The sequence below is a fragment of the Patagioenas fasciata genome, chromosome 6 (genome assembly GCF_037038585.1).
Source record: "Patagioenas fasciata isolate bPatFas1 chromosome 6, bPatFas1.hap1, whole genome shotgun sequence".
Classification (NCBI taxonomy): Eukaryota; Metazoa; Chordata; class Aves; order Columbiformes; family Columbidae; genus Patagioenas; species Patagioenas fasciata.
Window position 1 is genome coordinate 29667498 of NC_092525.1, and position 21935 is coordinate 29689432.

Below are 21935 nucleotides of genomic sequence, written 5' to 3' on the forward strand. Positions count from 1 at the left end.
AGTTGTTACATTTATTAACATAATGGTAAGAGACTGCAGATTACCTTAGTTACACAGCCTCAGCCGAGACATTATGGCCACTCCATGAAAACTTGAGAATACTCTTCTTGTTCTTCATTTTGCTGACTTTTTCTTGAGTCTCACATATGGATTATTTTATTTCAGGCTGAATGGTGTGCTTTCTGTTGAACAAAACAGGTTTTTTTATTTGTTTACAGTAAAAGTAAAACTAGAAACAAAACCAAAACCAACCAAACAAAAAAACAGAACTAAATTCTCTTCACATTTTTTTTTTTTAATTGTTGAAAAAAGTTTCTTTGCAAAGGCTTCTCATAAACTGTAATGCAAATACCCACTTCTGGCATTCAGCTGCCTCATCTTGGAACTGATCTATTAAAAAAGTAAGATAAAAGTGATTACTTCAATGCAGCAATAGTGCAGGTAGTTTAGGCAATCTCAGTTTAATAATTTAAGTGAAATTATATAGGATTGCAGAATCTGAAACTGATACAGTTGAAGAGCTAAGTATTAAAAGCTACTTTACTTGTCAAAAATCTTTCTGATTAAAGGCTTTGTAGCATGAAAACAGTTACAAACTGATCTCTTGTTAGTCTAACAGAAACTGTTAAATTGTTTTTCTTTTGTAAAACATGAATATGAGGAGCTAAGATATTACTGTGCAATGAAAAACTACAAATAATGCTTAAAATAAAATAAAATGCCTGTTCTTTTTCAAAGCTTGTACAACATAATAAACCTTTATTATAATACTGTTGAACAGTAGGTTACGAAGTTAAATTTGATCATTTTTTCAGAGAGGACCATGAAAAAAATCAAGGCAAATCATACATTCTAGAAAATATTCCCATTTATTCAAAAAACAGGAAAACAAAATTTCAAGAAAAAAAAAGAAGAATGTCAAGCAATGTTCTCAAATCCATGCTCTGCTGGGCATCAGACGTTGTCTTTTAAAGAATCTTGCCAACTTTCAACAGCTTCCTCCTTTTGCCCTCCACTGAAACAGAGCATCATACAGATCATCCATAGGCCCAGACTAACGTTAAACTGCAGCTTCCTCCCCCTTATCATTTCTGTGGTGGTATGGCACGCAGCCACACAACACACCAGAACTCCTTCTCTTTCCTGCCTCTTCCCCTCAAAACACTCCCACATCTGAGGAAACAGCGCCCTTGTCCCTCTCTGTCCTCATAAGAAGTCCTTCTCCCTCTCACGCCCTGTCTTTAACCATCACCACATCTCTGACTGTCCTGAAGGACTCACTAACCACCAACCAGTAGGATGCTCTACAGATGATCAGGCTGGAGTTAAAACTGAAGCTGAAACACAGAGGTTCCATCTTTCCAAGAGATTCTCTTCCCTAAGAACAATGCTAACTTTTTGACTTTAACTCTGGCAATAGACATAGAAACACCCACCCCCTACAATTTAACGGGGCCATTTATGTTCAAGGAAATGAGGGAGAAGGATAGGAAGCAAGATGATAATAGCAACATTCAGTTTAGAACAATTACTTTCTCACTGATAAAAAATGTGGTAAAATGTAGAAGAAAGGTTTAATTACTGACTGAAGGCTTCTCATCTCATCTACTAAACTAATAAGCATTTACTTTTTGAACATTATAACTTTCAAACTTCTATAGGCAATCTTCCAGCACATACAGAACAAAATTTTCTAACAATCTAGAAACCCTTCATGTTTTTAAGGAATTTTTGTGTAAAGATCAGCTTTGAAATCACGGCAGAAATAACCAGATGAACACCTGTTTACTCTTACTAACACATATACCTTATCACCACGTAGTTTTTATTTGCTTTTAGTATTCTTGCAGAATGTTTTCTCCAATTGGAAAAATCCAAAGTACAAAATTCCATTAGCTTTTTGGGAATACAGGAGAATTTAAAGTCAGTTCTGTCAGATTGTCACAAAGGTACTGACTTTTATTTCAAGGCAAAAACTCCCTATGCATGACTATTTTAAATAATCTATTGTGACAATGTATCCAGTCACAGTGGTGTAGGCTCCTCAACCTTGGAACAAACAAAATAGTTTATAGTGTTAATACTTCTGACTTTTACCTGATGCTTGCAAAGGTGCATAAACCATCTAAATCCAAAATTATGCCAAAGTGAACCTGAAATTACTCAATGCATGGAAATTAAATTACCCTCTATTTACTCTAATCTAGTTGATAACAGAATCTGGTGCTTAAGATTACTAGAAAGGTGCCAGGAGGCCTTAGGAAATCTCTGGAGTGACGTGACTGTACCTAACACACGGCTATGGACCCCAGAGGCCTGGGCAGAGACCTGGGGCAGTGTTGGCCAGATACCCATTACAAAATGAAACCACCTCTTTAATAGCTGTCACAGTAAGTCTGATTAAAGACTTTAGAAATTACAAAATTATCTGGAAATGTGGTGTTCCCGCCCAGGTTCAGCAACTGGAATAACTGTTAGAAAATGCAGCCCGTTAAAAACATGTGAAGCTGATGGCTGGAACTTAAGCTGCAGGACAGCTGCACCTGCATTTTTTCAGCTACAGATTCTGTGGTGTTTTGTTTTGTTGTTGTTTTTTTTTTTTTTAATTATATATTATATAAAGCTGTTCTGAGCCACTTAAAACGATCTAGCAGTTCATATCACTATTTTTGTTCTTTTTTCTTATCATATCTCAGCGCCTGAGTCCATTTAGATTCTTTCCTGCTGCTGGAATTCTTATCTAGACCTTCCCATTACTGGCTTTCATTCCTAGAGTACAGCCTTAAAATTATCTTTCACTAAAAATATCCCAACGTAAATCTCAGGCCTATGAATCTTTTATGCCCTATGAGAACAAAGGCATTAAACACAAACTGCAGCTAAACCTAAGCACTATGTACTTTTTCTGAGTCCCAAATTATTAATTTTCAATTACAGTTTCATCACTTCAGCCTCACTGTTTGCAGTTGATTGTCTGAGAAAAATGCAGTGTGCAAGCTGAATGTCATTAGAAAAATCCATGTAACGAAACACTTTGCTTAAAATAACCACAGTTACGGTGAAAGATTGCTCAGGTAGAATTATTTTCACTTTTCACATTAAGTTTATTTGTACATAAAACAGAAAAGGAGGAAGATACAAATATGAGTAATCATTAGATGAACTACAACACTAATAATAAATAAATGCCTAACATAAACCTGGTTTCATATCCTAGCATTTCCCATTCTTTAGGAGATAAATAGATTATTGAACTTTGCAATAAAACAGATAAGCAGATTCCTGAATTTTTTATTATTGAAATCTACTCATTAGCTTCAATTATCACCTTAAGACATCAAACTGTCAAAGATCTATCACTTTCCACTTCCCTTACCTGGGAACATATTACTGAAACATTTTCTAAACGTCTAAAAGACTTATGATTTTTGACCTGGGAATGGAGCCTGAACAACAGAAGGTGGCAAACTGGCGCCACCCTGTGCTATGAAGATGGAAACGTTAATTTTTCAGTTATAATAAAAAGTTGCATTATTCTCACCCAATCTATCATCCCCAACTTTCTACTGAGATGTTCACCTCCAGCCAGCCCACAGTGCTCATCTCCATGTTACCATACATTCAAGTAAGATCTTTCCTAACATGTCACCTGTGACATTTAAATCAATCGTTCACATGCACAAAACTTACACACCAACTTATTTCAAAATTCTACTCCAAACCCTCCTTAGGCATAACACTACATCTTGACCAGAACTAACCTACTAATGTCCTCCAATGACGGCTCTTGCTAAGACAGTATTACCTCATTATTTTGCAATTCTTCAGGGTGTTATGCAAAAGTAAGCCTCACAGCTGCTTGCATTTGGAACCAATGTTTCATTGCATATTATTAGAGAAGATACCACTTTCCAGGTCTAGGCTGTATCAGGACCTTCACAGACAACAGCCATAAGAAGAATTTGGAAGAAATTATTTAAATGCCTCCTAAATGTACCCTACAAAAGAATAGATACTTCATTTTGTAGAAACCTTTCCCTTGAGATGTTACTTGCAAAAATCTTTCTTTCTTTCAGCTTTCCTAAATTTTTCTATGTGACCTGGACTTTACAAAACACTTGAAGAAAAAACTATTATCATTTAACCCACTTTAGAGCATTATACTTTAAAATAACTGTACTTACAAGTCTATGAGTCCTAAGTGATTGCAAATATCTTTCCTTAGAATTACTTACAAGACATCTTACGTTTCTCACCACTACACAAAATTAGGCTCTAGTTTATTTGCCAAAATCAGACTTAGAACTCAGAAATATAGGAGTCTATGTTTGTTAAAAAATTTAATACATGGAACTTACCTCTACTAGCACTTGAAGTCTGGGTCATCCAACTTAAGACCCTTGCCAGTCTGCATCACAATTCTCTTCTTTTGTGGCCAGTTTTCATTCTCATTGCAAAAGTACCCTAAGGAGAATAGTGTCTCCATCTGGAAGTGTACTGACATATTGCTGTGGCACACACACATGGGGAAACACTCCTGGGCTTCACAAATTACATAAACTTACATGATTTGAGGTAAACAATTTTACTACTTGTCAAATACAGTAAATGATACCAAACTTCATCTTTATAGTACTCAGAGATTATGATACAAGGTGAACAGCCACCTGTGAATCAAAGGTTGCGCATGGCACAGACATCACAAAGAGGTAAAGATTTCTGAAAGAAACAGATTCAAGGAGGCATTACACAATGAGACAAACACATCATAGGCAACAGGACTGTGCAAGTGCTTACAGAAGCTCAAGAGATTGCAACAGCACAGACTGCTGATAGTGCCGTCTGACTAACCACCAGGGACAGAGTTTTCTTCCTATATTGCTCTCAGGTTCATTTTCCTACCAACACAACTGCTGGCAAGTTCGCCTGCTAATTCTGCTTTGAAATTTTACCCTGTGAGAACCGGTGATCTGAACAAGTAACAAAGAAGTTGCACCTTGTTCAGGATTGTACATGCTGTTCATGCTCTGAAATTGACACTCCCAATTTTAAACAAACATTGCTCCACTTGGACAGCTGCACTTTTATGCAACACTCAGAACTAGGAAGCCTCTGCTTTAATTTGGTAAACACCTCTGTGAAATATCAAATGCGCAGGTAAGTCTCACAGACTGTGAAGAACGCTCAGGGCTGAGCTCTCCCTTATGCTGTTACATCAAAATGACAGGTGTCTAAGACCCAAAGTTTGCAAAACAAACCAAATACTCATAGGCAAATCCATTTTTCTTCTTACTGTTTACAGGCACATTTGAAAAATGTTTTCTTTCAATGAGGGCATGTTTCACCAGTTTTCCCAACAGAGGTGTAGCTCACCTATAATGAAATGCTTGTCACTCTGGATGGTGCTGCACCTGGTGGTGGTGTTGGTCAACACCTCAAGCGGTCTCATGAGACACTTCTAATGACTGGGCTGATGATGCTCTAGCAGGGTTGTGTTTTGAGAGCCATTGCTTCTGAATCATGAGGCGCTGCGCAACCCTGTGGCTGGCAGGAGGATACACAGGCTGTGTCTACAAAGGGCCGCTCGCTCAGGAAGAGAACTCAAATAACCTTTAAAAAGTGACGTAATGCACAGCAAGGCAGTACTCGCTGTAAATACCTGACACACTTAAAGGCTAGTTTGAGCACGCGGTTACATTTAATTGCCTATTTACCCACCTGATCATCACCCAGTTGCACTGCTCAGCACACTGGCCCTGTGGTGCAGGTTCCTGCCCAGCAAGTGGCCCCAGCTCCCACAGCTGCCGACCTGGCTCCCACAGGGCACACACCGGGTGCTGAACCCCATGCCGCCCAAGCAGCAGCCCTGCCCTGGGCAGCCTGTGTCCCCTCTGCAGGAAAGTGAACGCGGGGCCCTTCCCTTACCAGCCCCTCACCCTTCCCGCCACCAGGCAGGCGCTCAGGCAGGCACTGTGGAGATGGCCTGCAGGACCCCCTCAGGCATCCCCCCACAGCCTCCAGGGAAGGGGAAGCCCCTTCTTAGGTGATGAGACTACCTGTCACTCTGGGGTGACCTGCAGTAACATGGCAAATTTCCCACCTAAAGATGTTTCCCAAATTTATATGTGCAATCCCAAAACGGGCTGTCAGCAGAAAACTGCCTGGTCACCATTAACCATCCATTTTCTCCTCAGTGGAGCTGCCTGAGGTGCCATGAGGTTTCAGAGGTGGCAGCTCTGAGGTCACCAGCTGCCCCTCTCCTTGGCAACTCAGCAACCAGTATTTCTACAGTTCTGTAATGTTTTTTCAATAGGATATTTTAAAATTAAAATATACACTAGAATAACAAATTTCTCAAAGGAAATGCTTGAACAGAAGATTAGAAAAATCCTGTTCTATAAAGCATGCAATGAACTGGGGTACTCACCAAACATGTTCTATCAGAGCCACCTGTGCTGTGAGACCTTGATTTTACAAAGCAGAGCTGGAAAGTGGAATGACAGAAATTTTGCACAGGAAGTTAACTAATAACTGCATATCACTTGGGCAGCTGTTACAAGTTTACCTTAGGACTGTTCTCTTTGGGAATTTGCAGTACCATGGCTTAAAATTACATAATAACTTGCAGCAGAAGGGACATGCAGAGCTCTTCTAGTCCAACCCCACTCAAACACAGCTGAGACACTGACATACACACAAGAATCTGGGTACAGAGATCAAATTGATGAGGTTTTATTCTAATTAGCTGATTGTTGTTAGCATTTTTTTTAATTAATATTTGACCTGAGGAGTTAATGATCTCTCTGATGTGTATAAAATGACCAACTGAACAAGCAGCATTGTCTCTAATATTTGATTTTTTTCCCAAACAACCACGTGAAAAGGTTAATTCTGACTGAATTAAATGATTTTATTTTGTGCAGTTCAGAAATAAATGAATGACATTTTCTAAAAATCAGTTGTTGCTGTGCTAGACAAACATACGTAAAACTCATCTTTCCATTTTACATGACAACATGCAGTGCAAGAGTGATACATTATTTTACTTGAATACTCAAGTTCATAATATGAATAAATCAAGAGTTATTAACTGTATGAACACTGGTAACAGACAAAATTATTTCAGCTGAGAGGAAGAAAAAAAAGTCTCAACACCATATAGATCAAGAAACACCAACTGGAACACAATGGGTTCACAGTTGTTACTAAGTTCTTTAGTTTACTTCTAAAACAGTTTTTACTGATTATAACTCTGCAGTAGTAAAAGTTTTTGAGTGTATAATATAAATGATACTAATGAATGAAAATACAGTTCAGGATCAGTCAATGTAAGTCAGCTATTTTTAGGGGATTATGACTTACGTATAGAGTTCATTTAGATTAATATCAGCTCATATAAGTGTCAGATTTAACACTGCTTTCTTCCCCCTTAATTTTTAAACTATCTGTCTTGACAAAGTATTGAGTAGCTTAGTGATACAAAAACCAAACAAAATCCAAACAAACAAACCACCATCAACCCCCCCAGTTATAACCTCAAATCTTGCTTTTGTTGCTACTTCACAGAAAAGTCTATCAATACGATACATATTTTTTCCTATTTAAAACATCTGTCAAAAAAACTATGCTCAACTAATCAGTGCAGAAGCAACATAATATATGGGCATGTTTATAAGTTCCATAACATACATATTTTTGTCTACACAGTGATTATTTATCTTTAAAATTTTACTGTTAAATTAGAAAAAGAAACTAGCAGTGACAAATATGCAGTCTCTATCAGCAGTGCAGTTTACAAAACAGTGGAAAGTTATCTGTAATAACGTAGGAAGGTTTTGATGAATAATTTTCTCACTTTTTTTTTTTCCAACATTGGAAGAGTGTTACTGCCAATGTTTATAGTTTCACACCTTGTGGAAATTTTTTTCAACAGTCATCACAGCTCTTAAGCTGCACTTTCAATTTTCAAGTGTTTTCGTCAAGGAAGAATTTATTCTGCCATATTGCTCCTGCTTTTCTAGATCACAGGAGCTATAAGACATACCTTGAAATAATAAATAAGAAATAACTATCTTGGAAAACGCTAACAAGCTAGTGATACAGTAGGACATACACTTCAATATAATTAAAAATTTTGGGAAGTTCAGTACATTACAAAAAATATATGCCTCTTGCATATTAAAAAAAAAAAATAACCTGTGGCAGACATTTCAGTAACGTTTTTGATCCAATGACATTGGTCATGCATTGTGTCAAGAAAATAAAAACTTCCCAACCCAGCAGCTCAAAAGCTGAGGTATAATAGAGACCTTCCCTAATCATAACTTCTAAGTACTGAACACTTCAGAAAGGGAGTTCAAATACTTATTAACCTTTCGAATAAATAACATGAATATAGTCACTTGTTACAATTCATCTGTCTTCAGCCTATTAATTTGCCCTTCAGTGTATCTATCTGTAACACATCTCTGAACAAGATGGCACACTTGCACTGTACTTTAGACAGGGTACAGAAACTTGAAAATACAATAAAATCTTGACCTATGTGTTATTAGTGCATTATAATTACATCCTGCGTGTAGTTTTTTCAACATATATTGTCTGACATTAAGAAATGCAATACCAGCAGAAGTGCTATCAGCCTCACTTTTTGCCTGTTTATTACACTAAAATGGGTGAAAAAAAAATTTAAAAAAAAAAAAAAATCGCATGAAGAGAGAGTTGAGAATTACCAACTGCTCTTTTTGTCAGCCATCCTTCAGTTTGGGAACACTGAATGCACTTTGCATCACATCCACTGGATGCAGTTCCCAAAGACCCCCACATAGAGGCAGCATGCTTATTCCTAGTGGGGTCACTTCAAAAAGGCCTAGAAACCTTCCACTTCTCTGGTGGCAGGGTAGTATCTCTTCCCACTGATGTTAAGTGTTTTCAACTACTTCAATGAAGCCAGGATTTGCTTAAGAATAAAGGGCTAAGGTGATCATACTTCAATAAATTAATTTAATTAAGCAATCAAGCACATTGGCTTCTCTATCTTCGGACTCCCCTAACATATATGCACATGCACATATTTCTTAAGAACTCCTCATGGTGAAAAATATTTAAATGAAGAAATAAGTTTGCTACATGGCCCACACTATTTAAATAAATTCAAAAATTGATTACCATAGGATATTACCTCATTATTGCTAATATGTTAACTCTCAAAGTAGTTTAAAGTTTTCAAAGATTTTATATATAACTTCAAATGTTGGTTTATTACCGTATTCGTAAACTTTATTTCTGTGGTTGCTTAATGGAGTGTTCAACTGAACACATACAAAAAATTCCTTATAACATAGTTCAACAGAGAGACAACATATTCTGCCTTCATTACTGTATGGTGCTATAGTAGAAAGCATAACAAACTCAGAAAGCTATAGGTTAGTCTACTCCCTCTTTAAGCATGCATTTGCAAAATACCCATTTACTCTTAAAGAGACAAAGAAAAAACATAAGAGCTGTTCTTTGTATCTCTAGCTCAGGAAAGAGCCACTTAACTTTGCTACATTAAGATTTTGATTTGAAAAGTCTAAATAACCAAAACTACTTAAGTTTGTGCATATTCTTAAAATTGCTCCTTACTAGAAGTTTCTGCATCATGTGTGCACTGCAGTTTTATTGTCATGGCCTGATTTTCAAAAAACAACCCAAACCCCACACAGTCGTAGGGCGTGGGAGCTGCCAGTACTCAGCATCTTTGAAAGTCAGGACACAGCTTAAGTGATTGTGCGGAACAGGACATTTCCCTTGCAATATAAGCCAAGAGTCCATTTATGCCCAATAATAAGAAGACCACAGAAGTTCCATCAAATCAATCAAAATAAACTTTTACAAGTCATAAAGGATTTCAAGGATAACACCGATTGACCAGGCCTGAGTTTCACAGCTAAAAGGGCAATACTGTCCATTTTCATTGGTCAGTTCTGGAAGCCCTTTCCAGGATGATCTGATAAAAGAAAAAAACAAGTGTAGTTGTTAGATTATACACTGAAATTAAAAGTACATTTCAAAATTAATTTCATTTCAAAACCTTTTAGAAGATTATTCCAGTAGCAAACTGAAAACCATGACTAAAGGTCTGTTGTCCTAAATCACAGAATGTTAGGGATTGGAAGGGACCTCAAAAGATCATCTAGTCCAATCCCCCCCATCAGAGCAGGAACACTTAGATGAGGCTACACAGAAACATGTCCGGGCAGGTTTTGAATATCTCCAGAGAAGGAGACTCCACAACTCCCCTGGGCAGCCTGTTCCAGTGCTCTGTCACCCTCACTGAGAAGTTTCTTCTCATATTTAAGTGGAACCTCTTGTGTTCCAGTTTGAACCCATTACCCCTTGTCCTTCTGTTGGCTGTCACCGAGAAGAGCCTGGCTCCATCCTCGTGACACTCACACTTTACATATTGGTAAACATTAATGAGGCCAACCCTCAATCTCCTCTTCTCCAAGCTAAAGAGACCCAGCTCCCTCAGCCTTTCCTCATAAGGAAGATGCTCCACTCCCTTATAATAATCTTCGCTGCCCTGCATTGGACTCTCTCCAGCAGTTCCCTGTCCTTCTTGAACTGAGGGGCCCAGAACTGGACACAATATTCCAGGTGTGGTCTCACCACAGCAGAGTAGAGGGGAAGGAGAACCTCTCTGACCTACTAACCACCCCCCTTCTAATACACCCAAGATGCCATTGGCCTTCTTGGCCACAAGGGCACAGTGCTGGCTGAGTATGTTCTTCTATAACCAAGATCTGATTTTTTTTTTTTTTAAATGCAGCTGGAAACTTATTTTTTGAGGGGATGCCTCTCCTTCAGCGCAGAATCTCTGGTACTGGTAGTATCTGAACTTACACTGCTGGCATGTTATTCCATGTTTCTCATTCAGATATTTTGCAGTGGAAGAATTACAAATTATCTTTGAGATAATGAATGGCATTCTAACTACACTTGAAACTGGATTATGGTGCTAAAAAGTGAAGATACCATGACTGCATAAGCCTTTTTTCCCCTCCGTGGGAATAAAAATCCCACAAACTAACATACTTACAGAAATACTCATAAGTTGAGTCTGTTGCTACATTAATAATTCTGTACACAAATGAAATATCCAAACAGCGAAAACGCACTACTTCAGTAGTAAACCAGGGTAAAAAAAAAAAAAAAAAAAAAAGTTACCCAACTAAGTTATTTGGTAATACCATCAAACAAGACACTGGGACAAGACACTACACAAGGCAAAAAGTTGATTAACAAATCCCTTTTCTTCATCATGTAGTTAGACAAACCCTTATGTCATGGCCAGTCCCACCAAAACTGAGTTACTCTTAAAGGTACAAATAAGTGCATATCTGAAGTACTGCAGAACACATCATATGGAAGAGATGGCAATCTTTATTTTGTTTCAAATCCTTAAGAATTAAGAATATGACAGAAAAAGAGGAAAAAAGAGTATAGGTTGGGTGGTTGGCTTTTTAAGAGAGAGAAGTCAAAATGCAAACGAACATTTAAGGGCCATAAGCAAGTTCCTCTGCCTTAGAATATCAAGGTTATCAAGATTCTGAAACAGTCACTACTAATTTCCTTATTTATAACACAAGAAATCCTATCAGTATTTTGCAGAGACTTATCTCCCACAATCTTCATCTATCACTACTAGCCCTTTAACTGTTCTGTTTTGCAGGTTGTTTTGAAGTATTTTGATTTTATTTATTTTTTTTTTTTTAAACCAAATCTCATCAACATTTTTTTCTCAAATAAATTTTTTGTACAAAATGAGATTCCTAACTATTATGCAAGACTTATTTCACTCGGTCTTCACTTAGGTATTAGCAATTCTGCAATCTAAAAACCCACTAGATCTCAGCTGTACCTGAAAGCTGACTTGAGATCTGCAATAGCACATATAGCAGTGAACTTTGTATGTAGAAAACCGATACTATTTATATGACAGATCTGTACTTTTACATGAAATTAGATAGTGGATACCGCTAGCTTGGATGAATATTTTGAATCGGTGTTAATTAGTGTCTTACCTTTCAAGGTGAACATAGTGGCGAGAAAGAACATTCTTAATCATAACTACAGTTTTTGCATATATCTCTGGACCAATCATCTTTGAGAAGTACAATTTGGCACGAAGAAAGTATCCAATTGGCCACAGCCATTCCTAAGTAAAGAACAATAAGAGATTAGTATTATAGTTTTCAGTTTGAAAAGGTGACAGCATTTTTTCTAAACTTGAAGAAGCTGGTTCTTACAGGTCCTTGGTGATAATTAAAGCCTTTGGCTACGTTATAGTTGTCGTTGTCAAGAGCATTATCATATACTCCACAGTAAACCATATCACTACAAGAAAGAAAAAATAAATTATGCAAACAAAGCCTTAACAAAAATGATACATAAACACAAATGGCAGAAATGAACCACAAATCTGTCATGGCATCTACAATTGATGATGATTAAGTCACAGAGGTCTCCATCAGGTTCTGTATTTTATATAACAATGAATTCTAAATATGGTTTCAACTAGCGGGAAAATGGTTCAAGTCTTGAAATGATTTGAATTCACAATTTTGCCCTTATGCTTTTACACAAACTGTAGCACTGTGCACTATATCATATATAAGTATGTATCAAGATGAAAATTCAACATATTTTATGATACCAATTTTAACTTGCTTAATGTGTGGCATCTAAAGCCACCTGCTGACTGTGTACATGAATAAAATCAATTGCACGGACTTTTAGAACAGCAAAATAATTGTTTTGGAAGTATTTATTGCAGCCTTTTCACAAGTACATATGAGCATTTTAACAAAAGAAATAGTACAGATAATTCCTATTCTTATGTTTTCTAATTAACACTTATTCTTATCTCTACTATACTTACTCTGGGTCTAAGGTCTTCATGCCTAATGGACCAAGTAGTTTTTCCTCTGCTATCTGCAGAGCTTTCCAAGCTCTCTCAGGTGTGAACAACTCAGGGGCCTAAAACAAACATTTAAGGAGTAAACTCTGTGCATGTACACACATAAGACTGTGTATACAAATGCAGATGATCTCAAAAAGCCTAAATTTCATATTACTGAATCAACTTCTTGAACCTACAATTCAGCGTAGGCAAGAACACAGAAGCTATCCAGTGGTGGTTTTAAATTTTATTTTAAATACACTTGCCAAGTATTATTGCTGAAGCTCTTTACAAACCAAACAACTCACCCTTATTAGCTAAGTTGATGAGAAAAGTGGCCTCCCAGACCTAACCTTAAAAGACATTCTGAATACAGCAAACACTGCAAATTTATCCTGGCTACAAACTGGACAACAGCTTCATTTAGTTAAGTCCCGCCAAAGATGTATTTTTAGGAGGTATGCCAAGATCGACCAATATTAAAAGCATGGAAAAGAGAAGCTTTCAAAAAGTTATTCTAAGCAGTGTATGGTCCTGATATAATGCCATGCAGATAAACCTTACAACGCAAGCTTAGAATTTTCATTGTTATTGAATTAAGTGCGAATGCTTCTCCCCACTCCCCTTCACTTACCACAACCATTGCTATCGTAAAATTTGGCCTGAGTTGGTAATCACACCAGGGACTTGAAGCTCCATAGCTGTCCTTATAAATTCCACGTTTGTGAACAAGATTTGGATGTTTCTCATTAGGATCTGCTGGGTTCTCAGAGACAAAGAATAGCCTTTCAAAGTGTCCTTGAATTTTTCTGTTCCACTCATCATATGTGATAGTTTCCTCCTTTCCTGCAAGATGTGACATACAGGTTTTGTTTTCTGTAAACAGTCACGGTGGTAACACCAGAAGTATGCTTATGGCTATTTTTAGTGGTTTGCATATTGAAGCTTTTTTAAGATACTTCTAACACAAAGGACATAATAGCATTGCAAAAAGCGATTATCCAGAAGTTGAATTATACTGCAGATCGACTCCAACACATGCACAACTTTTTTTTTTTTCTTTTTTTGGTTTTCCAACACAACATTTTCTAACTAGCTGGGAGCAAACAGTATGCAGTACTGTGACCTGTAGTAAATATTTAGTTGAGTAAGTTTAAATTTGTAATTAACATGTCAGCATGGTAATGTGTCAGCTCTTTTATAGTACTTGATATACATATTCTTGCTGTTTTGGAGACTTCAAAGAGAGTGTCAAAACATTAGGGTAAGTGTCACTTTCAAAAGCTTTCTCTTCCTGAATTCCTGATGCTTAACAGGAGCAGACCAAGGATCACCTCTCTCCAGCTGGTGATTCTCACAAAAAACACCCAAAACCCCTAACCGCACACACACGAAAAAAACACCCAACAAAACAAACTTAGTCACATTTTCTAAAATAGAACAAAAGAACCACTAAGTTGATGGTTTTCCAGTATTACCCTTCACTGAAGAGTAAAAAGGCCTTACAGGGCACATATATTCACTTTGGCTGGGTAAGCTCAAAGTAAAGTAACTTTGTACCCAGATCAGCATCCCTCTGAAGATACTTATATAAATATTCACAAAAAGTGATTTTCTGTATTGTGAATATTGAAAAAATAAAAAGAAGAAAAAAAGAAAATAGTCTTGTGTCATTTTACTTATTCTTGTAACAAATAGATACATATCATAATACATAATAATCCTACCACTTACATCCATTTTGAGAAATGGTATTTAGTCTCCAAAATTCCTTAATGCATGGAATAAAATCTTTGAAATCTTGACAGGACAATAGCAACTCTTAATAAATTTCTATAGTAACGAAAGATTTTGATTATATAATTTCCCAAGTTTTTCCCCCTTTTACCCGTATACCTTTTCAGTAGTTTGATAATCATCCCTGGTGTTATATGGCCACCATTTCATTGTTTTAGTTATTTTTATACTCCAGTAATACAGTTATGAGATGTGCCTGTTTTTACCTTGTCTTTTTACAGTAACTCCACGATATGGAAACACATTTTTCCCAGATAAATCCAGCAACCAGCGAACAGTTGACTTGCAGAGGCCAACAATTTCCACAGCAGAGCCATCTCTAAAGTAATAATGATTAAAAAAAAAAAAGCCCGATAATTAGTTTAAGAAAGCTATTAATGTTCAAAAGTAACTAAAAAAAACAATCAAAGAATCTTATTTAGACACTTCTCTATTCTCTTAATATTCCTCTATTTCTCCTACTGAGCATCCCAAAATTCTACAGCATTTCAGTGTTTTATGATTAACAGCTCTCTTATCACTACTGCCATGATCTCCTAAACTGCAGTCATACTTCTCTTACCCATATTCTCTCGAAAATGAAGAGTCCTTAGACATTCCAGTCTCTCCTTGCAAGGCAGCTACTCCATCCGTTAGCATTTTAGCTGCCCTTCTCTACTATCCTTTGTGATGTCTTCTTGAGACCAGCACTACACATAACACAAGATACAAGCGCGTGGTGCGGGTGCAAGGTCTCACAAAGATGGAGAATGATGCTCTCTGTCTTGTTCTAAAAACCTTTACTGATGACACCCACTATTATTTTTCATTAGGTTTTTTGGCTGCTGCTGTACACGAAGGTATGATTTCAGAAAGTTACCGCACAGTTCAGACTATTTTTCCTCTAGATGTATATCTTAATTTTTTCTATGCTGTAGCTTATTTGCCACTTTTAGGCACACTCAGTTTTACAAGGTACTTTATGAGTTTCATGAAGGGAACAAGAGAACATTAGCATAAGCAGACTGTGTCAATTTACTTTTATTTAGAGAGGTAGGATTCCACCTGATGAAGAAAGAATGGAGGAAAGGGTGGAAAACAGGTGAGATTTTCTACCAGCTAACAGTCAGGGAACGAGCTTACTGTACAATAGATTAAAGTGGCATTATCATACCCAACTAATTTGCACAGATTTAAGATAATTTTATACCAGTAAATAAGAACATGAAGAAAGGACCAGCTCCAAACAACTTGATTCTCCGATATTAAAACTGTGTTCGAAACAGAGGCTCTAATCTGCACACACACTTTGGTAACAGAGGTAATATTTTTGCCATGATAGATTCCTCAACTAAAAAGCATTAAAATAAGTGCTAAATGCACTTTTGGGCTTGCTTTTTCTTTTTTTTTTCCCCAAGTGATATTCAGATAATCACCATATGCATAAATTCCACATTATATTGAGTTTTATTGCCTGCTCGATGAAAAATTTTTCTCCAGCATCACTGATCTAGCCTCTTCAGAGCAAGTACCTCAACCTCTCTTGGTTCCCAATTAAAATGCCTGACTTGTAAGCAATATAATGTTTTTCTTCAGTTCTCATCCACAGATGGCAAATCTATTTGAAACCAATGCTGTACTAAACTCAAGCAAGGATACCTGCAGTAGTTTGCTAGCACATTGTAAAGAGCTTATTTTTAAAGTGTTTAATCTCAGCTAAAAATATAATTTAAAAACATCCCCCCAAAAGCCTGGCTTTTGTACCTTGGAGTAGCTGGAATTCCTCTATTGCGAGCTCTGTCGCTCTCTCCCATTTTATCCATCCAAGTGCCACAATTGAAGCGGTTCCCTCCAAAGACAAAGCCAGTTTCACGGTCAACACCTGCAGTTACATTAAAACCTGTCGAGCAAGAATATAATGTGTGAAGTTTATATTTCAAACAGAACCATACCTCAACTGCCCAACCCAGCCCAAACCTCTAAACACACACAAACCTCCTAAGTGAACAGCAAAGCCTCCAAAAAAGAGATTTGAGGTGTGTTTCTGAAGGAAACTGTACTTCTTAAGTGAACTTAAGAAGTGCAAGATAAGTTGCACCACAACATATAAACAGTTGCTGATAATAAATAATTAATTAGGAATTTTTTAAAACATTAAATATATTTGAAGTACTATAGGTTAAGTTGCGCTAAAAAATTTTCAAAAACATACTCAATAGCCAGAGGGAAAGAAATAAAATCTAATCATCATCTTTTGACTTGCAAAACTAGTATTCTATGTATGTTACCTTCATCTCTCATGTTTTGATCTATCTGTGGACCAGCATTCCTTTCTCGGAAATTTATGCCTTCCATGTGTCGTTGCATTGCTTCTTGTATTACTTCATAAAGTGGCTGATCCTAGATTGATTGCATGTTTGGATGGTATGTGAAAGGCAAGACGAAAAGTGAGTAGAAAGGTAATACCTAATGTGCAAAGAGTAGTAATTCTTAGCTTCTAGATTTTATGATGCTTCAAAATAAAAGCATCTAAAATTTCAGTGGCAGCTTTGTCAATGGCAACACATTGTATGCAATTTTTAATATAAGCATTGTTTCAAGACAAAGAGCAAAGAAAAAATTTAGAAGCTCATGGAATTTTTTTCTTCTTTCCCACCTCCCGGCACCTGTCTAATCTTATGATGCACATGTAGTAAGATGTACCTAAAATACAGAATACTTGTGCTGTAATCAGTTTTCACCATTAACAGCAGATAGTGACAGGTTCTTGTAGCCAGAAAAATTACATGCTTTCCTTAAAAGTTTGTAGTTGTGTTAAGTACTTAAATCAGAACTATTATTTACCATAGTGCCTGGAGGTTGAGGAGAAGAGTCATCTCTTGGATACATCCTGGAAACAGGACACCTGAGAATGTCTAATCCATTTGGAACAATTTTACAGTAGTCCTGGATACACTGAAGCCACCACCACACAGCATCACGACAGTTGTATCTGGCATGTGTCCCCTGGCCAAGCAGATTGGGAATGAGACCATGCCTTAAAGTCCCACCAAATGCTAAAATGATGTTTCTAGAACACAAGGAAAACACGGTCTTGACTAAGTTACTTTCAAGGCCATTATTGGAACAAGTATTAACTACAAAGTATTCAAGTTTACCTTAATAGCAAGGTAAGTCAAGGAAACAAAAGGGATCTTAAAGACAGATGCCACAAGTTTGTTGTTGAAAGCAATTAATGACTTCATTTAGCATGAACTTATCTTACAGTAAAAATTCAGCTATTCCCTACAAATTCCCCAAAACTAATATGTTAAATCAGTTTGTACAAATCATACATCTGCTAATATGAAAAAGCTAGTTGGCTTTTTCATACATAGTGTTACAGAGCCTAAATCCAAATTGCACCGAGGTCACAGGGAAGGTTTTTATTGACATTGTTTATGATTACCCTGGTATCCATTCTGATGGGTGGGGTGGAATGGGGACGGAGGGCAGGAGTAGATGGGAATTTCCTATTGAAATACAGAGAGGTGACAGCAACTGAGGTTATAAGTTTCATTTGAGAACCGCTGCGCATATCTTGCAGAAAACATGGATTCCAACTAGCTTTAAAAGGGAATAGAAACACACTAGTAGACTGCAGATCTTACTGCATGAGAAAGATAATAGTTGGCCAAATGTACAACAGCATAAATACACTCTCAATTAAAACAACTAATTCTTATGTTTGTATCATGTGGTGAGCTTGACACAAATTAAAAGATTAATGAAAATATCAGATGAAAAGATCTAGCTTGTATCTGGTTCATTTGTCAGGTTAAACATTTACATACAGATATCAGATTGTAACAATCCAAAATCAGTTGATTTCTAGTATTAATAGACAAATACTAGCACTTACCAAAATCAAACAACAAAAAACCCCTGTAGACATAAAATCATACTTTCTCCTTAAAGTAGTATTCTCTTGCTACTTCAAATTTGTAAATGAATAATTTTGAAATTATTGCTCGCAACAATGACGCAAGTACACATGAAACACGATCACTTTAAGGACAAGCAGTAGTGTTACAGGGGTCAAAACTACCTTATCAATAAAGAACATCAGCTTCATATCCGTGCTAAGAAAGCAAAACAAATTTTAAGTAGTGCTTTTAAACCTACTTAGAGAGAACTCCCAAATCCATCTGGGGTCATTAAAGTTTTATACTGCACATGAACAGTTTCTCGCAGCTTGTGTGTCATCTCAGGTTTTGAGAGCATGCTTTTTTCCTAAGTACCTGCAAAAGCAGTAAGAACTAAGAATAAATCAGTCTTACCTTGCTTCTAGATAGCGCCCAGTAACTAACATTAGACCTCTCAGTGCAATAAAGGTATCCCTTCCCCAAGAGCGAAAAATTCCAGAAGAAAAGTGAGGTAAACCTAAAAAGAAATGTCATTGTTCATCTCATTTATTGACATGGTAGAAATCTCGAAGCACACATGTATGTGTAAAGTAACCAGAAGTAAACATATAATCACACTGATAATTTTTTTCCTAGCTGAAGTAAACAATCCTTTAGATCAAGTTCTTGATAAAACAAAATAAAACCTCATTTTAGAACCATTACCTTCTAGAATTTCAAGACCACACAACAGAATTTCTTATACCAAAGTCACATTTAAATCTTCAATAAACCACTTTGTGCCATCCTTTAATTAAAAAAGTAGAAATAAAACTATCAAACAAAAATCCAGAACTATGACTTATGTATGAGAGCTGTGTCAGCTCAGTTGCATAACAAGGATAAGACTGGAGAGCTGAATTTCTTCAGCCCAAAATTGTTCTCAGCCACTATAAAAGGAACCCTGTTTCTCTTTCCCAGCAGCTTCTAGTCCTACATCTTAATGCAGACATTGTAACTTGTAACCTTAAGAAGAATTCTGACTGATAAAGCATAATAATCACAACAGTAAGGTCAATCCTTGTCTTTCCTTCCATTTATTAACTTTTTCAGTCTAACAAACAAAAGATTCCATACGGTAAAGTAAAAACTCCATATGGTGAAGTTTCAAAAAAGTAGTCTCTCAGTACATTCTAACTTCTATCACTTTTCCAAAGTACTTGTGAATACTCCAATATAGCCTCCACACTTCCGCAATCTTACAGCACATGGCAGCAGCACCTATGAATCAGTCTATGTACGAGTTACCAATCTCAGACATGAATATCAGTGAATACGTGAAGGAAGTATTTAAAACCAAACCCTCCAGTATAATTAATCTTTATGACCAGTTTCAGGGAACACTGTGCCTCTGTGCTTCTAGGTAACACTAAAGCAAGGAAATGGAATGTTACTAAAAGCAAGGAACTAAAAGCAATAAAATTCCATGAGAGAAAAATAGACAGCAAAAAGAAAAAAATAAACACCCTGGTGAGACAGATGCCATGGAATCTGTGGATGTTAAAAGTTTCTGTGGTTTCAGAAATGGAATGAGCCAACTTAGAACAAAAATAAATTAATTCTTGGCCACTAAACACAGAACATAATGCTTCTGACACAGTAAAGTGCTCAATCCAATGACTGCCAGAAGCTGGCAGAACATTCAGAGGTATAAACAGTATTTGCTGATTGCTTTTATGCTCTTTCCTTCTGGTGAGTTTCAGATCAGGTGTTCTTCTGGTCTGCTAATGGTTCTTTTTCTGCAAACTTCTAAACACCAAATTCACACTTGACCTCCATTACAATTCAGTTCTTGAATATACTGAGCATAATAGGTTTAACTTTTTTAAACATGAATTTATCTCAAGCAAATCTTCTGGAAAGAGAATGTACTTGTGGATCTCCACATGTGACAGAAGTAGATAAAACTAAAAACGTTTCTAAATAAAGTGCTTATGAAGTCCCCCCTCCCCAAAAGCAGTAATAAAAAGGTGGGGATATTTTTGTTTGCTTGTTTTTAAATCTTGCACACAAGTTAAAACACCGTTGTCCTGGTTTTGTTAAAAACAAAACCAGTTTCTCTTTCAGTGAATTTTCCTTTCAACTAAGTTCTTAGTAACTCCACTTTTCTGAAGTTGCATACATCTTTTGGTAGATCAAGCAATGGTATGTGAGGTCACTGATAAGAATGCACCTCAGGTATTTACAAGGTGGAGCGAACAGAACAGGTGACTGAAACTGACCAATTAAGTATTCCATCCCATCCACGTGATACTGCATATAAAAGTGGGAGATTACAAGGGTCTCATTCTCTTTGACTATGGCTGGCACCTGGGTAGGACCCTGCCTGCTGTCCCTGCAACCTGAGGCCTAGTGACAGACCCTGCATCCTTGAATCCAGTTCCGGTTTGCTGCACAGTCCAACCCAGAACTTCCAGGTGCCTGCCCTGCAGTTGCTGGAGCAGTGCTGAGCTTTGCTGGGGAATTCAAGATTGGTTTTGTTTATTTTCTCTTATTTTCTCTATTTTATTAGTAGTATTAGTAAAACATTTTTAACTTTTTCCAACTTGCAAGTTCTCTCTCTCTTTGCCCTCCTATTGCCTTTCCTTAGTGGGAAGGGAGGGAGGGTCATGGGGGGGAAAAAATGGGGGGTGGTTAACAAAACATCTGCCACGGTTTATTGTCACCCTGCAATCAAATGGTGACAACAGAGGAAAAGTGAAGAAAACTGCTACCTACACTGTACACACAGTTGCTGACGTATGGATACCAGGAACAATCAAGACAATTTTAATACAGTTACTATAAACAGTTGAATTATTTTGAAAGACTTTTTTTTTAAATAACATTGTTGTCACTTACCAGCTGCCAAGGAAACACAACACTGTTCTTTCTCATTTGTAATCTCATTCAGTCGATAGGGAACATCATGTAAGGAAGGAGACAGATCTGGCAGACAAGAATATTTTCCTATCCCACACATCTGGATTGACCCCAAGGAAAGGTGTTTAACAAATGTTGATCCATTCTGCACAAAGCTGTAATTCAACATAATTAAATTAAAATAACTTTACATTCAGCAACACAGTCTATAAAATGTACTTTCGTTCATTTACAGAAGACTTGAGTATTATGCATAATAAAAATAATAATCAAGGAGTTAATTTTAATATTTCGCATTAACCAATTTTGTCTGTAAGCTTTAATTTGTAGATCACTTTTTTCTCCAAAAGTGGGTGCCCAATGTTAGTGTTAAATATTAATTTTTAATGCCAGTAGGAGTGTTTATG

General features: G+C 36.8%; 2 protein-coding genes across 4 annotated transcripts in view; both read right to left on the reverse strand.

Annotated features, from left to right (window-relative positions):
- LOC136104086 (uncharacterized) overlaps positions 1-6510 on the reverse strand; it is a 48442-nt gene extending 41932 nt beyond the window's left edge. Inside the window, exons 1-2 of the mRNA XM_071810581.1 lie at positions 6428-6510; positions 45-182 (exon numbers count right to left, since the gene is read on the reverse strand). The gene's annotated coding sequence lies outside the window, so the exon portion shown is untranslated. The remainder of the gene's footprint in view (positions 1-44; positions 183-6427) is intronic.
- Positions 6511-6889: 379 nt separating this feature from the next.
- The window catches only part of AGL (amylo-alpha-1,6-glucosidase and 4-alpha-glucanotransferase), a 38216-nt gene continuing 23170 nt past the window's right edge, over positions 6890-21935 (reverse strand). For all 3 annotated transcript variants that reach the window (XM_065841799.2, XM_065841800.2, XM_071810379.1), the window contains exons 24-34: positions 21508-21683; positions 19042-19144; positions 17567-17792; positions 17011-17122; positions 16487-16622; positions 14950-15062; positions 13581-13792; positions 12926-13023; positions 12294-12381; positions 12069-12202; positions 6890-9991 (exon numbers count right to left, since the gene is read on the reverse strand). In XM_065841799.2, coding sequence (XP_065697871.2) covers positions 9874-9991; positions 12069-12202; positions 12294-12381; positions 12926-13023; positions 13581-13792; positions 14950-15062; positions 16487-16622; positions 17011-17122; positions 17567-17792; positions 19042-19144; positions 21508-21683 — 1516 coding nt within the window. In that variant the 3' untranslated portion in view covers positions 6890-9873. The remainder of the gene's footprint in view (positions 9992-12068; positions 12203-12293; positions 12382-12925; positions 13024-13580; positions 13793-14949; positions 15063-16486; positions 16623-17010; positions 17123-17566; positions 17793-19041; positions 19145-21507; positions 21684-21935) is intronic.